Source organism: Natrix helvetica, assembly GCF_964273705.1.
Source record: "Natrix helvetica genome assembly, chromosome: 5".
In the NCBI taxonomy this organism is placed as follows: domain Eukaryota; kingdom Metazoa; phylum Chordata; class Lepidosauria; order Squamata; family Natricidae; genus Natrix; species Natrix helvetica.
Genome location: NC_138551.1, coordinates 15,760,841 through 15,780,659, shown reverse-complemented (window position 1 = coordinate 15,780,659; position 19,819 = coordinate 15,760,841). Strand labels below are relative to the sequence as shown.

The 19,819-nt window shown below is 40.5% G+C and overlaps 1 protein-coding gene across 6 annotated transcripts in view; it reads left to right on the top strand.

Moving 5' to 3' along the window:
- The window catches only part of NAALADL2 (N-acetylated alpha-linked acidic dipeptidase like 2), a 706,416-nt gene that overhangs the window by 299,733 nt on the left and 386,864 nt on the right, over positions 1–19,819 (top strand). For all 6 annotated transcript variants that reach the window (XM_081953457.1, XM_081953458.1, XM_081953460.1 and 3 more), the window contains exon 3: positions 17,602–17,872. In XM_081953457.1, the coding sequence (XP_081809583.1) occupies positions 17,602–17,872 (271 nt within the window). The remainder of the gene's footprint in view (positions 1–17,601; positions 17,873–19,819) is intronic.

Here is a 19,819-nt window from a genome sequence, read left to right as displayed (position 1 = left end):
AGTAGGGCCTTCTCTGTAGTGGGCCCCACCCTTTGGAATGACCTCCCCCCAGACATCAGGACAACAACCGACCTTCGCTCTTTCCGTATGAAGCTGAAAACCTACCTGTTTCGACTAGCTGACCTGGCATAATACTACAACCTCTCCAGCCCAGGGCATTTTTAATTGGTAATTTTAGTTTTAAGGGTTAATTTCACTGGGGTTTTAACTTTTTTAGGTATTGTAACTTATTTATTTATTTTTACCTCCTCTGTACGCTATATAATACTTTTGTACGTCGCCCCAAGTCCCTGTGGGGAGAGGGGGCGACTAATAAGTTCAAGTAATAAATAATAAATAAATAAATTATCCACTATCGCTAGAACATACATTTCTGAATGGCCTATATTTTTATTATAAAGGTGCAAGCTTTTTCTACTGATGCTTGAATCTTGAAGAATGTTCCTTCCTTCCTTCCTTCCTTCCTTCCTTCCTTCCTTCCTTCCTTCCTTCCTTCCTTCCTTCCTTCCTTCCATCCCCTCCCCTATTTCCTTTCCTCCTTCCCTCCTTTCCTATCTTGGATTGAGACAGTGACATCTATCTCGCATCTGTTTAGCTTCGAAACCCAGATGAGGTTAACTATCAATTGCTTCCTGCCCTACGTAGGCATATAATGGCACATATATAAGTGCATATACATGGATTGCATGATGCTATTTCACATACAATGCAGTTTAGAGGGAAGTGTGTTTTGAACTAATAACAATACCCTATCAGACCATAAGGTTCTTAGAATACCTTTTGAAAAGGCACAATGGAGTTTTAAATTCCAAACGAGAAGCTATTGTAAAGTGAATGAATACAATGTAGTTACAGCAATAATAGGCCATCAGCAATGTGTCATAGAAAAAAATGGAAGAGGAGAAGTCTATTCAGAAATCATCAATGGTAGAGAATCAGGATATTCTATATTTGCCATACTTTAACTTAGCACATACAATAAAAGTCTGAATTAGGATCATCTTAAATCCCAATGCATCTGTAAATATTACCCATTGCCTGATATATATGAATTTATATTATTATACACTGTATTCACAAATCCTAAAATATTTCCTAGGCAGCTAGGAATACTTCCTAAATACATAAATATTGAAGTCATTGTGAATTTCTTGCACTGAGCCAGGAACTAAAGTGACATCTTTTTAATTCATTTTCTTGATTCCTCTCTCTTTCTCAAATTCCAATTACTAGACCGGGCTCATTAATTCCATTAAGATTTATCAATGACCAGGATACTATTTGAAAACAAGAAATAGATAAATCATACAATTTAACAAGGGACATGGTGGCTCAGTGGCTGACACTGAGCTTGTTGATCAGAAAGGTCGCCAGGTTGGCGGTTTGAATCCCTAGCACCATGTAACGGAGTGAGCTCCCTTTACTTGTCCCCAGCTTCTGCCAACCTAGCAGTCCGAAAGCATATAAAAATGCAAGTAGAAAAATAGGAATCACCTTTGGTGGGAAGGTAATAGCGTACTGTGTTTAGTCATGCCAGCCACATGACCAGGGAGGCATCTTCGGACAGCGCTGGCTCTTCGGCTTAGAAATGGAGAGGAGCACCGCCCCACATACAATATAAGTCTGAAATAGGATCATCTTAAATCCCAATGCATCTGTAAATATTACTCATTGCCATTGACGATACCTCCCGCCTACCAAACATGTGGAAACCAGCCCTAGTCAACAAACGAACTCCACCCACCACCCAGGCCATTACAATACAAAACAGCAATGCACACACAGCCGGCACCAATCAGCACCAATCTACCAATCATGATACAACCACACAACCAATCATTCCATTTACTGAAACAAAGCCAGCACTCCATACCCCCACACCAAGATTTACAGAAAGACGGCAGCTCCGATCACACTTTAAGCCAAAAACACCAGCCTGAAAATGGCGAGTGAGACCTCACTGAAACATTCCCAAGACAATCTCAATCTTACACGGGAAAAGACCCGAATACAACAAAATCAGCATATTCATTAGCTTATATATATGAATTTATATCATTATATACTGTACACACAAATCCTAAAATATTTCCTAGGCAACTAGGAATACTTCCTAAATACACAAATATTGAGATCACTGTGAATGTCTTGCACTGAGACAGGAACTAAAGTGACATCTTTTTAATTCTTTTTTTCTTGATGCCTCTCTCTTTCTCAAATTCCAATTACTAGATCGGGCATATTAATTCCATTAAGGTTTATCAATGACCAGGATGCTATTTGAAAACAAGAAATAGCTAAATCATACAATTCAACAATCCCCCTCCAAAAATATATGGCCATTAGCTAGCAGCATAACATTGCATGCATTTGGACTTAGCAATGCAATCTAATCAGCCTCTCCTCTCAATGGAAATGAGGAAATGATGAGGAATTGAAATTGACAAAGCATGTCACTAGGGAAAGTAGAGCTTTTATGATTAGTGGCTATACTTACAATGCCTCTTCCTGTCCAGCTCTTTCCGCATTTGAATAGAAAAGACTCTCTTTGGATTTTGGAAAAAATCAATTCTGACTTCCTGAAACTCTCTTTGGAAACAAAAGATGATATAACATTATGTCATTTCAATTTGTTTTTTTAATTGAACGATTGGCATGTTCTCTTTGGTCTTTCAAAGAAGCAGAAACAGCAATGCATTTCGCAATACTTTTGAAGGTCCCCATCTTATGTTTGAAATGGTTGAGTGCAGGGGTGGGATTCTACCAGGCAAACCGGTAGCTCCAATGATCAGCTGGGAGTGAATCGGTTTGCTCCGACGAGCAAGTGGGCTGATCGTTGTGCTTTCTTACCTGTATCTTATCAGCTGAGTCGCGTGACATAGTGGATTGCTGCACCTCAGCTGTTTTCCTCCACAGTAATGCGGAAAGTAAATTTTCTCCAAACTGCGGACATGAATGCAGCGCGCGATCACCGAACCAGTTGTTAAACCAGAAGGATCCCACCACTGGGTGAGTGGAGATACAACAAAACACATGTCCCCACTCAAGGGACACAGTGGCTCAGTGGGTAAGATGCTGAGCTTATCCATCAGAAAGGTCAGCATTCGGCAGTTTCAATCCCTAGCGCCGTGTAATGGACTGAGCTCCCATTACTTGTCCCAGCTTCTGCCAATCTAGCAGTTCGAAACCATGTAAAAATAAAAGCATAAAAATAGGAACTACTTTGGTAGCAAGGTAACAGCGTTCCATGTACCTTCAGCATTTAGTCATGCCGGCCACATGACCACGGAGACATCTTTGGATAGCGCTGGCTCTTTGGCTTTGAAACAGAGATGGCAACCACCCCCTAGAGTTGGGAACAACTAACACATATGTGCGTGGGGAACCTTTACCTTACCACTCATCCATTTTATATTTAAGATAGAGAGTGTCAAAAATTATACAAATGTCACACTGCAAACCCTATCACATCAACTGTTCACACATCTTCAAATACCATTCTAATCTTTTCTGGAGGTCCAAGCAGGTTGATTTTGGCATACGCTTTTGTGAACTAGACAGTTTAGTAACTACACCTAATAAGATGGACTGTAGTCCAAAAATTCTAATGCCATGATAAATTTTGTAGGCTTTCAGGTGCCAAAAGACCCTTTGTGTCATCAAGCATGCATAGTCAGCTGTAAATGATTTAAAAATTGCTAACACCAGGGTAATAATTACCTTACATTGGTAGTCAATATTCCTGGTCTTACTGATTGGTTTCTATGGTAATATAATCTAATTATAAGAAAGAGAATATAATGGAACAGCTTAAAAGGTTCAGGCCAAATGGTCAAGAAATGTACTTGAAATTCATCAAGTTGCTCAGTCTAAGGAGTACATTTGACTTAGGAACTCTTTGTAAGGGTTGCATTAGATTATTAGCATCTCCCCCTATTCCCCAAGCTCCAATAATATTTCTGTTATTTTCTTCTTTACTCCCAATTAGTTGATAACCTGGTGTTGCCCGGATATTTATTTATAGAAGAAAATATCCAGATAAAACATAATTTCTAATGTTTGATTTTCCCCCTTACCAGAGGGAGCCCATTTGTGGAGTACTGTGAAGCCGTTACCATGGCAACTTCACTATGCTGTACAGTAGAAGCCATTTTACGGCAGTACAGTAGAACCATTTTAAGGCATAACAGGCTGTATCTTAAAAGAACACACCGCCCAAAGGGTTTTAAGAGTGTCTTACCCCCACAATACTTTTTTCCAGAGAGTAAGTCATCTGTGTACCAAGTTTGGTTGAAATTGCTTGAGGTCTTCTAGAGTTATGCTGGAACATACACACACACACACACACACACACACACACACACACACACACACACACAGAGTCATTTTTATATATAGAAAAGAAGAAGATAGAGGACCTCTTGTCGGACTATATATTTGCATAGATTGTTTTTATTTTATTTTCATGAGTTGGTAGTTTCTAAGTGACTACCAACAGTACATACAGAGGTGAAAAGAAAAAGATAATGATTAACCACAATCCAATAATAGCTGGTCCTGATGAAACATGAATAATTTTACCTATGCTACTAGCTGTGTCACGCTGAAGACAAACAGGCATTTCTCTCTTCCTTACCAAAAACAACAGGAAAAGCCACTAACAATTCCTCTCTGTGTGTGTGCGAGAGACAGAGACAGAGAGAATGAGAGAAAAGGGGAAATTATTTAATGTAGGTATGTTCAAGATAGATAGAAAATAGAAAATAGATAGATAGATAGATAGATAGATAGATAGATAGATAGATAGATAGTTAGATAGATAGATAGATAGATAGATAGATAGATAGATAGATAGATAGATAGATAGACAGACAGACAGACAGACAGACAGACAGACAGACAGACAGACAGACATTCTCCTGTAAGCCAGGCTTTTTAATAATATTTTTGCTCTGATGTAGTTCAGTGTTTACCTCATTTTGCAGCCTTTCATGTCCAAAATCAAATAATTAAACCAGTGTTTCTCAAACTTGGCGACTTTAAGTCCTGTGGACTTCAACTCCCAGAATTCCCCAGCCAGCTATGCTGGCTGGGGGATTCTGGGAGTTGAAGTCCACAGGACTTAAAGTCGCCAAGTTTGAGAAACACTGAATTAAACCTTCCATGAAATAATGGAAACTGACCAGTTGAAGAGACCAAGACTGTTTTTCTTACCTTCTCCATTAGGCTGTTGCAGATGCTTTTGTAAAGGCAGAAAAAAAGTCACTTAAAATAATACAGTGAACTATGGTGAACTATGGAAAAGACAGAACATCAGGCAGAAATTCTCAACTTCTACTGCACTTATAATGAAGTGAGCAGTAAGACAGTCAGTTAGCTCTGCAATGGTGGGTGAAGCTTTGGAAGGAAGAGGATAGACTGAGGGTTAAAAATGTTTTAAACTAAACACTTTAAATTAAAAAAAATGAAAAAAGAGAAACTGGGGACTAAAGCAAACAATGCATTTTGTAACGACATCCTCAGCAGGGGTGGTATTCAGTTACCTTCCCTACCGGTTCGCTGTGCTCTCACCCGCCATGTCTCTGCATGCGCTCAGCCTTCCGTGCATGTGCTTTGGCTTTAAAAAGTGGCCTAAATAGGATGCCATAGAGCCGGAGCAGATGGGTGGGGCCAGCCACGATTTCTGCTACTGGTTCGAACCGGTTACGAGTTGACTTGATTTGAGTTGACTTGAGTTGACTTGAGTTGAGTTTATTAAAACACAGGTAGTCCTTGGCTTATGATTGGCTGCTTAGTGACTATCTGTTCTGATCTGGCTGTCAAACATGACAAACCCTCTGTAGTTAAATCAATGATTCCTTTAATAGGAGCCCCAGCAGCGCCAGCAAAATCTCTCTCACACACAGCAGGCTAGCCAGTTTGTCTGCCAGGGAGATGAATACTTGTCTGCCACACTTATTCATCTCTGGCCCCTGCCTTTTATCCTCAGAACTAGGGTAGGGCTTTGCTACCAGAAGTATTTATTTATTTATTTATTTATTTATTTATTTATTTATTTATTTATTTATTTATTTATTTATTTATTTTATTTTATTACACTTATAAGCCGCTCCCTCTCCTCGAAGGGACTCGGGGCGGGGTACAATAAATACATATCATATGTTACACAGGAGGAGGTATAAAAACTCACAACAACAATTATAAAATAACACAATAATTACAATAATTAATGGAGTTAAAAACATTAAAATACCCTACAATTTAAAATTGCCAGGGGGATTAGAGGATAGAGCTATGGTTACGCCAGGCCGGCTAGTTGGAACAGGTGGGTCTTGAGTTTCTTGCGGAAGGAGCGGAGATCAGTAGTAGTCCTAATGTCAGGGGGGAGGTCATTCCAGAGGGCTGGGCCCATCACAGAGAAGGCCCTGCTCCTGGGCACCACCCTCTGACACTGCCTGGTGGATGGCACCCGGAGGAGTCCCTCTCTGTGAGAGCGAATTGGTCGCAGGGATGTATGGGGCAGGATGCGATCCCGCAAGTAACTAGGTCCTGTGCCATGGAGCGCTTTAAAGATGGTAATCAACACCTTGAAATGCACCTGGTAGACCACAGGGAGCCAGTGCAGCTCGTGCAGGAGAGGTGTTATATGGGAGTATCTCGTACTCCCCATAATTGCCTGCGCGGCCGCATTCTGGACCAGCTGTAGTCCTCGGGTGCATCTCAAGGGGAGCCCCATGTAGTGGCTCTTCCATCCCAAGGATCAGCTTTCCCAGGGCATTTTGATGCCCAATGGAGCAAATTGTATAGTTCTGTTCTGTCCTCACTACACGTTAGTCTGTGTGCAGCTCAACATGCAGTTAAACCCACCTATCCTCCAATAAAACAGACTGTGTACGTAGATGTGAATGCTTTATTAAAAGAACAGGATATGGTGAATCTGGGGGAAATAGGGATACATACAATGAGAACCAAATACAAGATAGACAGTATTAAATTACTGCTGAACATAACAATGAATAAATACAAGTAATTTTAATCTCACCAGCGATGCTCTGTGTGTGGGTTGTGGGTTTGTTCTTGAATGACCATTTGACACAGATTAAGATGGATTCTTCTTTATGCTTCTGCCTTCTCCAAATGCTAAAGGAAATTAAGTCTGGCTTCCAAGCATGCACTTGTTTTGAGAGTATGGGCTGATGGGTAAAGGGGTGAGATATACGTGGTATTTGTCTCTCTGGCCACTAGATGGCGGTAGAGAGCAACAACAGTATATAAAAGTTATATGCTCGGGCATGACAAGTTCTATCCTACTTTTAGAAACAGAACGGTTATTCATTGTAAAATAATCTTGGTCTTTTATTGGATCTAGTACAGTTGAGCTGACTATAGTGTGCTTAGAACCACATAAATGATAAAGCACCAAAACTGGATGATATTAAAAGCAAAACATTCAGAAATCCAAGTAACTGTATTTAGATTAAAAGTCCTTATGGATTTCTGCCATTGTAGATTCTGAGATCTGTCTGGATGGAGAAATAATGCATTTGCATGGGGCTATTCGCTGATAGAGATTTATGTTTCTAAATGGCAATTCTGTGGATTAATTGCAGTGCGTTGTTCAATTGTCAGTTACTGGCTTTTGATGGATCGGGCAGTATACTTTTTCATGTTGGAGGAGAGTTAAGATATTGCTTATCATCTGTCTTGTGTATCTTTTGCCTGAAACAAAAATGCACGAGGAAGAGATGGTGGGGGGGGAAAAGCAAGAAATCAGAAAGAAAAAGGAGCCATCCTTTTCTCCTGCTAGAGGCTTTGACATGATAGGAATGAATGCTGAAGATATTTGCATTCTTTCTTTCTGGAACGGCATGCTGTCACTCCCCCACCCTATTTAAATAAAGATCAGTTCATTTACAACACATATGCGTGCTAATTCCCCACTGTTATTTCTCCAGCAATTAGACTTCGGGAAAGAGGTAAATGGAAAACACCAATTTAAGTTGTGGGCCCGATGGAAAAGCAGGGAGGGAATTAAAACACAAAGACAAGTAATATTTGAAAAGCAGGCACACAAGCACATGTGTGTATTTCACCCCAGGATGACAGCTTGTGATGGAATTTCTGCCCATAAGGCTCCTTTATAGGAAAACAATTGCTCCGTGGTTGGTTGCAAATGTTTTCACCAAGGTCTTTCCCCGCGCCTCACAGACAGAAATCCATGTGAATAAATATATATTTTAGAGCAGTAGACTTACAGGATTCTAAGGTACAGTGCTAAAGTACAGTCAATTCACGTATCACATTGCCATTAGGTGGGAATCAGTTACAATCAGTGGTGGGATTCAAAATTTTTTACTATCTGTGGGCATGGCTTTGTGGGTGTGGTGTGGGTGTGGTGTGGCTTTGTGGGCATGGCTTTGTGGGCATGGCTTTGTGGGCGTGGCAGGGGAAGGTTAGTGCAAAATCCCCATTCCCTCCCCACCCCACTAACCTGTTTCCCAGCTCCATTCTCCTGTTCAGGGCAACAAAAGATCAGCTGGGAGGCTGGGAGGCAGCTGGGGCGGGGCCAGCCTATTTGCCGCTTCTCCGAACTACTCAAAATTTCTGCTACCGGTTCTCCAGAACCTGAATACCACCTCTGGTATATTATAAATCCAATGACTATGATGAGGTGTCAATGTCATTCACTCTACCCATCCACTCAGCCACAAGGATTTCCAGAAGTAACATTCACGGGAAATATGTAAACAGTGTTCTTAGATGTGTGATTCATCCCATCCAAATGATTGTGGTTATTCTGTTTATTAAATGTTTCTTCATTTCATCCAATGGAGGGCTGTATATTCAAACTAACATGAACAAATGAGCTTTCAATGTTGGTTCAACTAAGAATAAGAAAAGTCTGTTTTTAGCGCATGTCACCTTTGCATGTTTTCCCCATAAATCAATTTCTGATCAATTTGTGCATTTAAAAAGCTGCCTAAGCAGTTGGTTGGTTAGTTATGTCTCCTATTCATATGCAATTATGCTGAAGTATCTATTTCTGAATGCAGTTTTCTTTCAAAGTATATATTTCCAAATATATATTTCTTCCAACGTTCCAAGAATTGTGAAATAGAATGCACAGCTCTGTCCTAATCTACTGATTAGATTGGTCACTTCGTATTAAAAATTTGGAGGGGTTGATTTCTGCAGCATTTCTAAGATGGAGGAGAAAACTTATTTATAGCTTATAGGTGTAGTTTGCAAAATCCAGATGACCAGGAGATGGCACCAAAGAGTTGGGTTTTCCTGCTATATGGGGAGCAAAAGGTGCTCCCCTGGATTTTCCAATTCTATAGGCCAGTGATGGCTAACCTTTTTGTCCTTGCGTGCCGAAAGTGGGTGTGCGCGCGTGACAGCATGCCCACGTGTGCCCACACCCATAATGCAATGTGCATGTGACGCCCTCCCCCTGAGGGCCCTGGGGTGCACTGCCCCTCCCCGTACTCCAGCCTAGACCCCCGTGCAATCGCAGCCCCCGTGCAATCGCAGCCCCCTCCGCCCTCCAGCATGTGGGCACGTTTCCCACATGTGCAGCAGAGACCTGAAAATCAGCTGGCCGGTGGAAGGCACGTGCATGCACGGTGGAGCTGAGCTGGGCAATGGCTTATGTGCCGGCAAAGAGGGATCCCCATGCCACCTGTGGCACGCCTGCCATAGGTTCACCATCACGGCTATAGGCAATGTGGCCATTGCTGAGAATTTTGGAAGTTGAAGTTCTGAGGTAGGAAGATAAACTCCTTCAAAATGTAAGAAACGTTTCATACATTTGTCTAAAAGTCAAAACAAGGACTCGTTTAGGTGTGGCTAATGACATTTTGCACAATCTGAGAAGATTCGCTCTGCTCCTGTCCCTACTGTCGTTAAAGTTGTGTGTAGAGTGAGATTCCCATCATATAGTTTAATTTCCTGTTCAGATTGGAACAGATCCTTTGGGAATGGAGTGTGCCCATGCACAGAGAAATGGTTCTTTCGGGTTCATTGATCCTCATTAAGAAAGTTTCCTGTTGCGTGCCATCTCTCCTCCACTCCAAAAAAGATCCTTCCCTTAGTCTGCAGAACCGACATCCCAAAATGATTGCTAACTTACATTCCGGCACAGTCTACAATTTAGTTCTGAGCAATGTTGGTTCCATCTTTGACCTGTAAGTTATGCCACAGGTGAGGGTGTTGTTTGTTAGAGCTAAGCCTTTCCGACAACAAGAGCTGCTTCTATTTGCCATATGTGATTTGACTCTTTTATGAAATAATAGTGCAAGATAATCCTTTGTGATTGAAAATTCGGTTTCCTAATGTAGGAAGTTAGCACCCACCCCTCTCCTAGGAAAATGAGATATTTTAGGAAATATTAAAAGGGCAGAATATTTACCCTAAAAGAGAGGCAGAAACTCAGCCCCACCCCACCCCACCTTTGTCAATGGGCCATTAAGGCCTGGACCAGTCTATTCTACATAACAAAGATCTACCTCCTTCAGACAGAGCCATAATAGGAATCCCAAAGCCTTTTCATTACATCATCACCAGTGGTAGGATTCATTTTTTTTTACTGCCAGTTCTGTGGGTGTGGCTTGGTGGGCGTGGCATGGCTTGGAGGACATGGCTTGGTGGACGTGGCAGGGGAAGGATACTGTAAAAATCCCCATTCCCTCCCCACTCCAGGGGAAGGTTACTGCAAAATCCCCATTTCCTCCTGATCAGCTGGGACTTGGGAGGCAGAGAATAGATGGGGGGGGGGGCAGTCAGAGGTGGTATTTACTGGTTCTCCGAACTCAACATTTGTGTTACCGGTTCTCCAGAACTGGTCAGAACCTGCTGAATACCACCTCTGATTATCACCCAGCAAGAGTCAACCAAGCTTGGGACTCAGGGCAGCCTACCGAGTTCCCCTGCATGGCCCTATGGGAGTCTGACAACCAATCAGAATTCAAGCTCAAATTCAAAGCCCAACAGAGGGTATAAATCTCTCTCTCTCACACCCATGTGTCTTTTTGCCCAGGACCTCAAGTATGTGATCCTGCCCACCATTAAAACCATCCTCTCAAGCAGTTTCCATGAATCAAGTGTCTTTTTCCCCACTTGGAGATGAACCCAACAATTTCTCACATCTATGGACAAAAATAATAATAATACCACACTGAGTGTATATTGTAGCAAATGTGCATACCTTAGAAGTTCCACAAAAATGAAACTGACAGGATTTGTTCAAAGTCTGCACCAATAATCAGCCTGCATCCTTTACCTGCCATGCTGATTGATCCATATCAGACTTTCATTCGTGCCTATTTTATATCAAAATGCTGGTTTCTATAAGGGTTCATTTTTCTATACAGGTAGGTTCTGGCCTTCCACCATTAGGGGTTGTCACACTGCTGTGCTGACAAGAAATACTAGCATTATGATTGTTGTGAACTGATGAGCTGTACAGACAAATTGCTTTCTCCCCTTCAGGAACTTTCAGCAGCTTCTTTTCTGACTCACACAATTGCCGTCAGATTGCTGGAGCTTTATAGTATAAATTGTGAACAATGATACCTTGTGGTATATCTCTGGATAGATTGAACCAATGGTTTTCTAACTTCCTTATCTTACAAAAGCATCTTATACGTGAATATACAGGCCACGGTAAAGAGAATATATATATATATATATATATATATATATATATATATATATATATATGTATATATGTATATATGTATATATGTATATATGTATATATGTATATATGTATATATGTATATATGTATATATGTATATATGTATATATGTATATATGTATATATGTATATATGTATATATGTATATATGTATATATGTATATATGTATATATGTATATATGTATATATGTATATATGTATATATGTATATATGTATATATGTATATATGTATATATGTATATATGTATATATGTATATATGTATATATGTATATATGTATATATGTATATATGTATATATGTATATATGTATATATGTATATATATGTTTGTGTTACAACCCCTGGTATGACCTAATCCCAGTAAGGGTATGGCTAGCTGATGAGAGCTAAATAGCTCGAAATGGATCTATACTAGTCTCCCTTTATTTTATCAGCACAAATACAACATATATATATATATATATATATATATATATATATATATGTGTGTGTGTGTGTGTGTGTGTGTGTGTGTGTGTGTGTGTGTGTGTGTGTGTGTGTGTGTGTGTGTGTATATATGTGTATATATATATATATATATATATATATATATATATATATATATATATATATATATATATATATATATATATATATATATATATATATATATATATATATATATATATATATATATATATATATATATATATATATATATTCAACTGTGATTAATTGGATCTCTTCCACAGCAGGAGATACCAGCATTGGGATGGTTGTGCTATTTATAAACATGCCAAGCACAATTTCTAGCAAAAGATTTGTCATTGATTTAATATGATTTTTCCTTTATATGGTTAAGAGACAGCCAGACACATACAAAGGACTGTTCCAATCAATGGATCAGAAGTTGCCTTCAGAAGTTGTGGGAGCTTCATCACTGGTGGCTTTCAAGAAGAGTTTGGACTGCCATTTGTTAGATGTCTCCTACTTGGGTGGGGGGACTTTACAAGGTCCCTTTTAACTCTGTTAATCTGTAATCTGTACAAGGCACTTGGTTCCATGTATAATCCTTTAAAATGATGATGGCCACTTTACCATCCTAAAATGTCGTGACGTACATACTATAACTTTGTATGTGATTTATTTATTTAGAGCAGTGATGGCGAACCTTTTTTGGCTCACGTGCCACAAGTGGGGGGAGCGCAGGGGGGTCGAGTGCGGGCATGCCGCACCCATAATGCAACGCGCGACCCCCCAGTGCGCATGTGCGCACAACGCACGACCCCCCCATTTTTACATTTTTTTTGCCATCCCCAGGCTCCAGGGGCTTTATAGGAGCCTGGGGAGGGCGAAAAGAGCCTCCCCCAACCCCCTGGAGGCCCTCCGGAGGCTTCAGGGACTGTCCGGAGGCTTCCCTGAAGCCTTCGGAGCGCTTAAAACCACCCTCCGAGCAAACCGGAAGTGACTTCCGGGTTGCTCGGAGGGTCGTTTTAAACGCTCTGAAGGTATCAGGGAAGCCTCGGACGGTCCCTGAAGCCTTCGGAACGCTTAAAACAACCCTCTGAGCAACCCGGAAGTCACTTACGGTTTGCTCGGAGAGTGGGTTTAAGTGTTCCGAAGGCTTCAGGGACGGTCCCTGAAGCCTCCGAGGGGGTGGGGGAGGCTCTTTTCGCCCTCCCCAGGCTCCTATAACGCCTCTGGAGCCTGGGGAAGGCAAAAGATAGCTTTTGAAAAGGTGAACTCAGCTGGCCAGCGCATGCATGCGCGCTGGCCAGCTGACAGGGCAGCGCCTCGCGTGCCCTGACAAATGGCTCCGCGTGCCACTTGTGGCACGCATGCCATAGGTTCGCCATCACGGATTTAGAGTGAGTGTAGAAGAGCTTTTACTTCTCCCTACTTCAATAAAAAAGATAGAGATAGATGTCTTTTTGTTTATTTGTCTATCTATCCATCACACTATCTCTCCATCTCTCTTTCTAGCTACCTATCTATCATACAGTTATTTATCACACTTAAAAACATTATGAAAAATTATAAACATCCTCCAATAGTTCAACAGATAGACCAGGTGTGTCCAAACTTGGGAACTTTAAGACTTGTGGACTTCAACTCCCAGAATTCCCCAGCCACCCATCTGGCTGGGGAATTCTGGGAGTTGAAGTCCACAAGTCTTAAAGTTCCCAAGTTTGGACACCCCTGAGATAGACCATCAGACAGTTAGAATAACAGAATTGGAAAATCTGTAGAGATTCTCAGTCATCCAGGTCAAGGTTATCCTGAAGGTGCTTTTTATGGAGGCAACTGGACTTTCTTGGGTTTTTAAAAAAATGTTTTGGTTCTCATCCAAGAAGCTTCTTCAGCTCTGACAGGCTAGTGGGGAATGAAAGGATATTCCTTGCAGACAGCTGGTCATTTGATCCTTTTAGAGGGTCATTGAAGCACTTGGAGGTTTACCTGTGTCCTATAAATGACCAGCTGTTTGCAAGGAATATCCTTTCATTCCCCACCAGCCTGTCAGAGCTGAAGAATTGTCCAAACTCTGTAACAAAAGTCAAATTAAACATGGATGAATAATGTTTACATTCACTCATAAGTAGCGAGAATGCAAAGATACGTCTATGCAGTTGGGAAACTCAGCAATTACCATCGAAAAGTTTGGAACAAATTGTGACTTTGGTGCTTCCTAAAGGACCTAGTTAAATCTTATTTTTGCTGGATTAAGGATTGAAGGACATAACAAAAACTTTCAAGAAAACTCTGCTCTAGAGTTGGAAGGCTTTTAGAAATTTTATTAATTACAGCAGGGGAGAAATTCAGTAGGTTCTGACAGGTTCTGGAGAACCGGTAGCAGAAATTTTGAGTAGTTCGGAGAACCAGCAAATACCACCTCTTGCTGGCCCCAGAGTGGGGTGGGAATGGAGATTTTGCAGTATCCTTCCCCTGCCATGCCCACCAAGCCACGCCCACAGAACAGGTAAAAAAAATGAATTTCACCACTCAATTATAGGGTATTAACCTGCAGTTGTTTGGAAGAAACTCCTGGTAGACTGATCTGATATATTTCATACTGAGGTATAATTTAAGTTCACTGACCTAATCTTGCTAGAAATTTTACTAGCATTTTTTTTTTTGCAAGATTGCATTATCCCCAAGACTAATTAAAAACACTTCATATCTGCTGATGGGCTTTAAAAAAGCTTAAGAACTGTATTTTAATATTCTGAAAATAAAATATGAAGTAAATAAGGAACGCAATGTTTCCCCCCGAAAAATCAATCAAGTGTATTGTCACTAAAGTTTTGAAACCGTTTTCATTTAATTATTGAGTAGAGAGCATATTTCATTTTGCAATGAAAAGAACGGTTCTATAATTGTAATCTTCATTTAAAATAACCCCCTGCAACGAAGACTGTGCTTAGGATGTGGGAGTACCTTGATCTTGTTTGTAATGGGAGGGCTTCTCTTTCATTATTTAGTCTATTAATGCTTCCAATACTGATGGGAAATGTGGATACTCCTGGAGAATCTGTGTTAATCAAATGACTTGGCACGTATTGGGACTGTCTAAGTTCATGTCATTGCATTAAAGGGCACAGCCGATGAAATCACTGGCTTGTAATGTACTAGTGATTGGATTAACTTGTCTATTTTGTGCAGACTATTTGAAGACTTATTGGAGATAAAGTGGAAAAGATTAAGTCCAAAGAGCTGACCTTTGGCTATTATTCCTCTTGAAAAGAGCTCACAAGCCTTTAGCGTAAGCCTACTACTCTTGAAAAGTGTTTGGTGTTAGAATAGATCAGAGGTGATGAATGTCTTGCTAATTTGTCTGGAAATAATCTCTGTTTTTCAATTAAATGGGCACCAGGAGACAAATGCAAAGTCCAATGTGACCAGATTTGTGGCTCCTCTAAGCTTGACATTTAACCTTTATTTCATCATTCTGTACTGTCCAACTGACATTATGACTCTGAAGGAGCACAGCACCTTCACAGTAAACTAACTGTCAGCTCTGCCTCCATCCACATCTTAGGAAAGAAAACACCCCCTCCCCCCAACTCCATATATTTAGAGAAAAGGTACTTTTACTAAGAATGAACTGATGGCAGCAAAAGCAAAGCAAGATAGTCCACACAACAATTACACATTGTAAGTCACCTCAAATCTTTCCCCTAGGGTCCAGCCCATAAAGACCAATCAGTGTCCAATATGACATTATAGAAAACCTCTCCAGTAGATGTTGAATGCCTCCAAAACATGGGTGGGATTCAACCGGTTTGGACTGGTTTGGGCTAACCGGATGCTAATTTTGCATCCAGTTCATTGAACCGGTTGTTGTAAGGACCAGCTGGCCCCGCCCACCCCTCCCCTCCCAGGAGTTTCCACACATCCCATTCATCATGCCAGGTAAGTACACAGTCCACACAGAGGCTCTGGGAGGGCAAAAAAACAGGCCTACTGGAAATTCCAGAAGTCCGCAAATGGGCCCGTTTTCGGCTTCTGGAGCCCGGGAGAAGCCATTTTCCAAAAATATTAAATACTAGACAAAAAGAGTCTTTTTTGTAATCATAGAGTAAAAGATAACTATGAATTCATACCTGTATTTGCTGCAAAGGAAATTGGAAACCTTTTTTTCCTATTTCTCTTTCTCTTTTGCACTTTACTTCCCCCCCCCCTCTTTATTCGTTTGTGTTACTTTTTAAACTTCTTTGTAAAACTTTTAATTAAATGTGTACAAAAAAGAAAAGTAACCTTCTAAAAAAAGAGAGATCAGGAATTGAAATGGGAGACGGCTGACCTCCAGTGAGAACAGACACTTCATTGTGCCATTCCTGGATTGACATATTAATGACAATTGGCAGAGACATATGGGAAAACAAATCCTCCTCAGATTGTGACAATGTGACATATAGTTTCTACTATGGCTTTGCATATTTCTTAACAACATGGTAAGCGTGGTACAGAAATAAAAGGATTGCAAAGTTTATAGTAACTTTGGTAGAAAAATCAAGCTCAGGCAAATAGATGATAGATAGATAGATAGATAGATAGATAGATAGATAGATAGATAGATAGATAGATAGATAGATAGATAGATAGATAGATATAGATATAGATATAGATATAGATATAGATATAGATGATATAGATATAGATAGATATAGATATAGATATAGATATAGATATAGATATAGATATAGATATAGATATAGATATAGATAGATATAGATATAGATATAGATATAGATACGGAGCCGGGGTATGGCGTGTTCCCCAACCTGGCCAAGTCAAACAGCGAGTAGGCAGAGTCTCCAGGGCCACAGGGAATAGCAGGACCCTAGGCCCCGGGCCCCAAACCAAGGTGAAAGGCAAGTGGGCAGCGGCAGCATGCTTACCTTTCATGAGCTGAGCAGGCAAGGCACGAAGGTGACTGGCTAGGCAATCAGCTGGGTCGCGTAGCAAAGTCAACTTATATAGGGCTGGGATGGGTGGGGCAGGACGAGCAGTGAGTGGATGGCGAGTGGGGGGGGAGAGTGGGCGGCGGGCAGGCAAGGTGAGTGAGTGGTTGGGGCAGGGACAGACAGAGGTGGTATTTACAAGTTCGGCACACCAGTCAAAAGTTAGTTAATCTACTGGTTGAAACCACCTAATGTGGTTTTTAAATCATGCTTTTAACATGCTATTGTGCAAACTCAGATAATTGTGGTGTATTTCCCCATCTTGCTTAAGTAAACAATGACTTAATACAATAAGGATACTCATGAAGTAGATATTCCTAGAGCAACATTTCCTGTCTTTCTTTGTTTTATAAACAAAAAAGTAGATTCCAAGTTACCTATGCATATAATCAAAAGCTTAATTTTTATTGGAAAAGCTAATCCATACGCTTAATTGTTCTTGATATTGTTTCTTGTAGAGATTTGATACAACAGAATGGAAAAGAAGATAGAGATGTTGCAAGAAAACTTCTGGATCAGTGGACATCCTTTGGTCTTGAAGATGTCCAGCTCATCAATTACACTGTCTTGCTTGACCTGCCAGATTCTTCTCCAAATACAGTAACTCTGAATAACACTGGGGAATGTTATTATCCTGATGGACAGCCATGTAATAAGGAGACCCAAACTCACCACAGTCAAGACCTTCTGTACTCCTATGCTGCTTACTCTGCCAAAGGAACTATCACGGTAATATGACCATTTGTGTTATCTATATAGATTAAAAATGTGTGTGTGTGTGTTTGTATGTTCCAGCATAACTTTGGAACGCCTCAAGCAATTTCAACCAAACTTGGTGCACAGATACGTACCTTACTCTCTGGAAACAAATACTGTGGGGGTAAGACGCTCCTAACACCCCTCGGGTGGGGGTGTGTGTCTTCTGTTAAGGTACAGCCTGTTGTGCCTTAAAATGACTTCTACTGAAGAGCGCAGTGGAGTTGCCATGGTAATGTCTTCAAAGTACTCCACAAGGGGGCTTCCTCTGTTAAGGGGGAAAATCCAACATTAGAAATTACAGCTGGTCTGGACATTTTCATGACGATGACTATTTTGCTTGTTTAAATTAGGCATTGTCCATCAAAGAAAAGATATCTATGTATTCTTGAGTTTAAAAAAAATCACTCACTCTCTGGTTTCAGCCAGATTCAATGCATCACTTTTCTCAACATGGAGTAGAATGCACTCTTAATAAGAAGGCATCTATTAATGGGATTATTAATTAGAAGCAGTACAATTCACCCTTTCGCCTTAAAAAAATATTCTCAGGTAATGTGGATGAATACAACATGAGGGGATTAAAACATATAAACCTTATGTACTTATTGCTTGGATAGCTCAATTGTCAATATTGTAAGACAATTCATTTATGAAGTCATTTGGGTTTTTTTTTTAAATAAAAAAGAAGAAATCCACATCTATATATTAATACTTATCTAGTTTGGTCAGGGATGTGGTGGCTCAGTGGCTAAGATGCTGAGCTTGTGGATTAGAAGGTCGGCAGTTCAGCGGTTTGAATCCCTAGTGCTGCGTAACGGAGTGAGCTCCCATTACTTGTCCCAGCTTCTGCCAACCCAGCAGTTCGAAAGCACGTAAAAAATGCAAGTAGAAAAGTAGGGACCACTTTGGTGAGAAGGTAACAGCGTTCCCTGTACCTTCGGTGTTTAGTCATGCCGGCCACATGACCATGGAGATGTCTTCGGACAGCACCGGCTCTTCAGCTTTGAAACGGAGATGAGCACCGCCCTCTAGAGTTGGGAACAACAGCAAGCGTGGGTGGGGGAACCTTTACCTTTAGTTTGGTCATCAGAGCCCACTTTTTAACTATCCTTATTATTATTATTATTTGTTTTCAAACTATGCAGAGTAGAACTCACAGAGCAATTTTTCATGTGAAACTGCTGCATGATTATACATACCCAACCTTTCTGGCTACTTGTATTTAACATTTATTTTGTCTTAGGTGAGAACCGAGCATCGGTGTGAAGAATCTAAACCCAAAGGAATTTGTGATCTATATTTGTGCCTAGAACAGGAGCATATGGGGAGATAAATTTACAAGCATCCCCACCTGCTTTTGAGCAGTGCCTGCTCTGGATATATGTAGGCCTCAAAAAATGAAGATCCATCTGGTCTTCATACTGTATAATTAAACTTAGCCACCTGCAAATGTAAAAAGAATTAAGGCTTCCGCTAGAGACAAAGCCCTATTAAGTTTACCTAATTATGCATCTCTACCATCTGAATTAATGCAATCACTGCTGTGATGGTGCAAACTTTCTACAAGATGCCATAACTACTTATATCTTTAAGATGAGGAGGCTAATTCCAATAGTAAGATTTCCTTTTGAAAACTGTAGCTTGATTGCATACAATTTGCCATTCTTACATGTCACATTGATGATGTTCACGTCCATGGTTCTGGAATGAAATTCCATTGTCACTCGTTTCACTTTGAGTCATAGCGAATAGGTGGGGGGAGAAATTCATCTCATATCATAATTATGCTGTGGGGAAGAGAGACAAATGACAAAATGTGCATTGTAATGTCAAAACACAAAGGACACTGCTTACAGGTTCACTTCAGGATGTCATGATCAACGTTTTGTTATTTTCATGCTATACGAGTTTATGCTT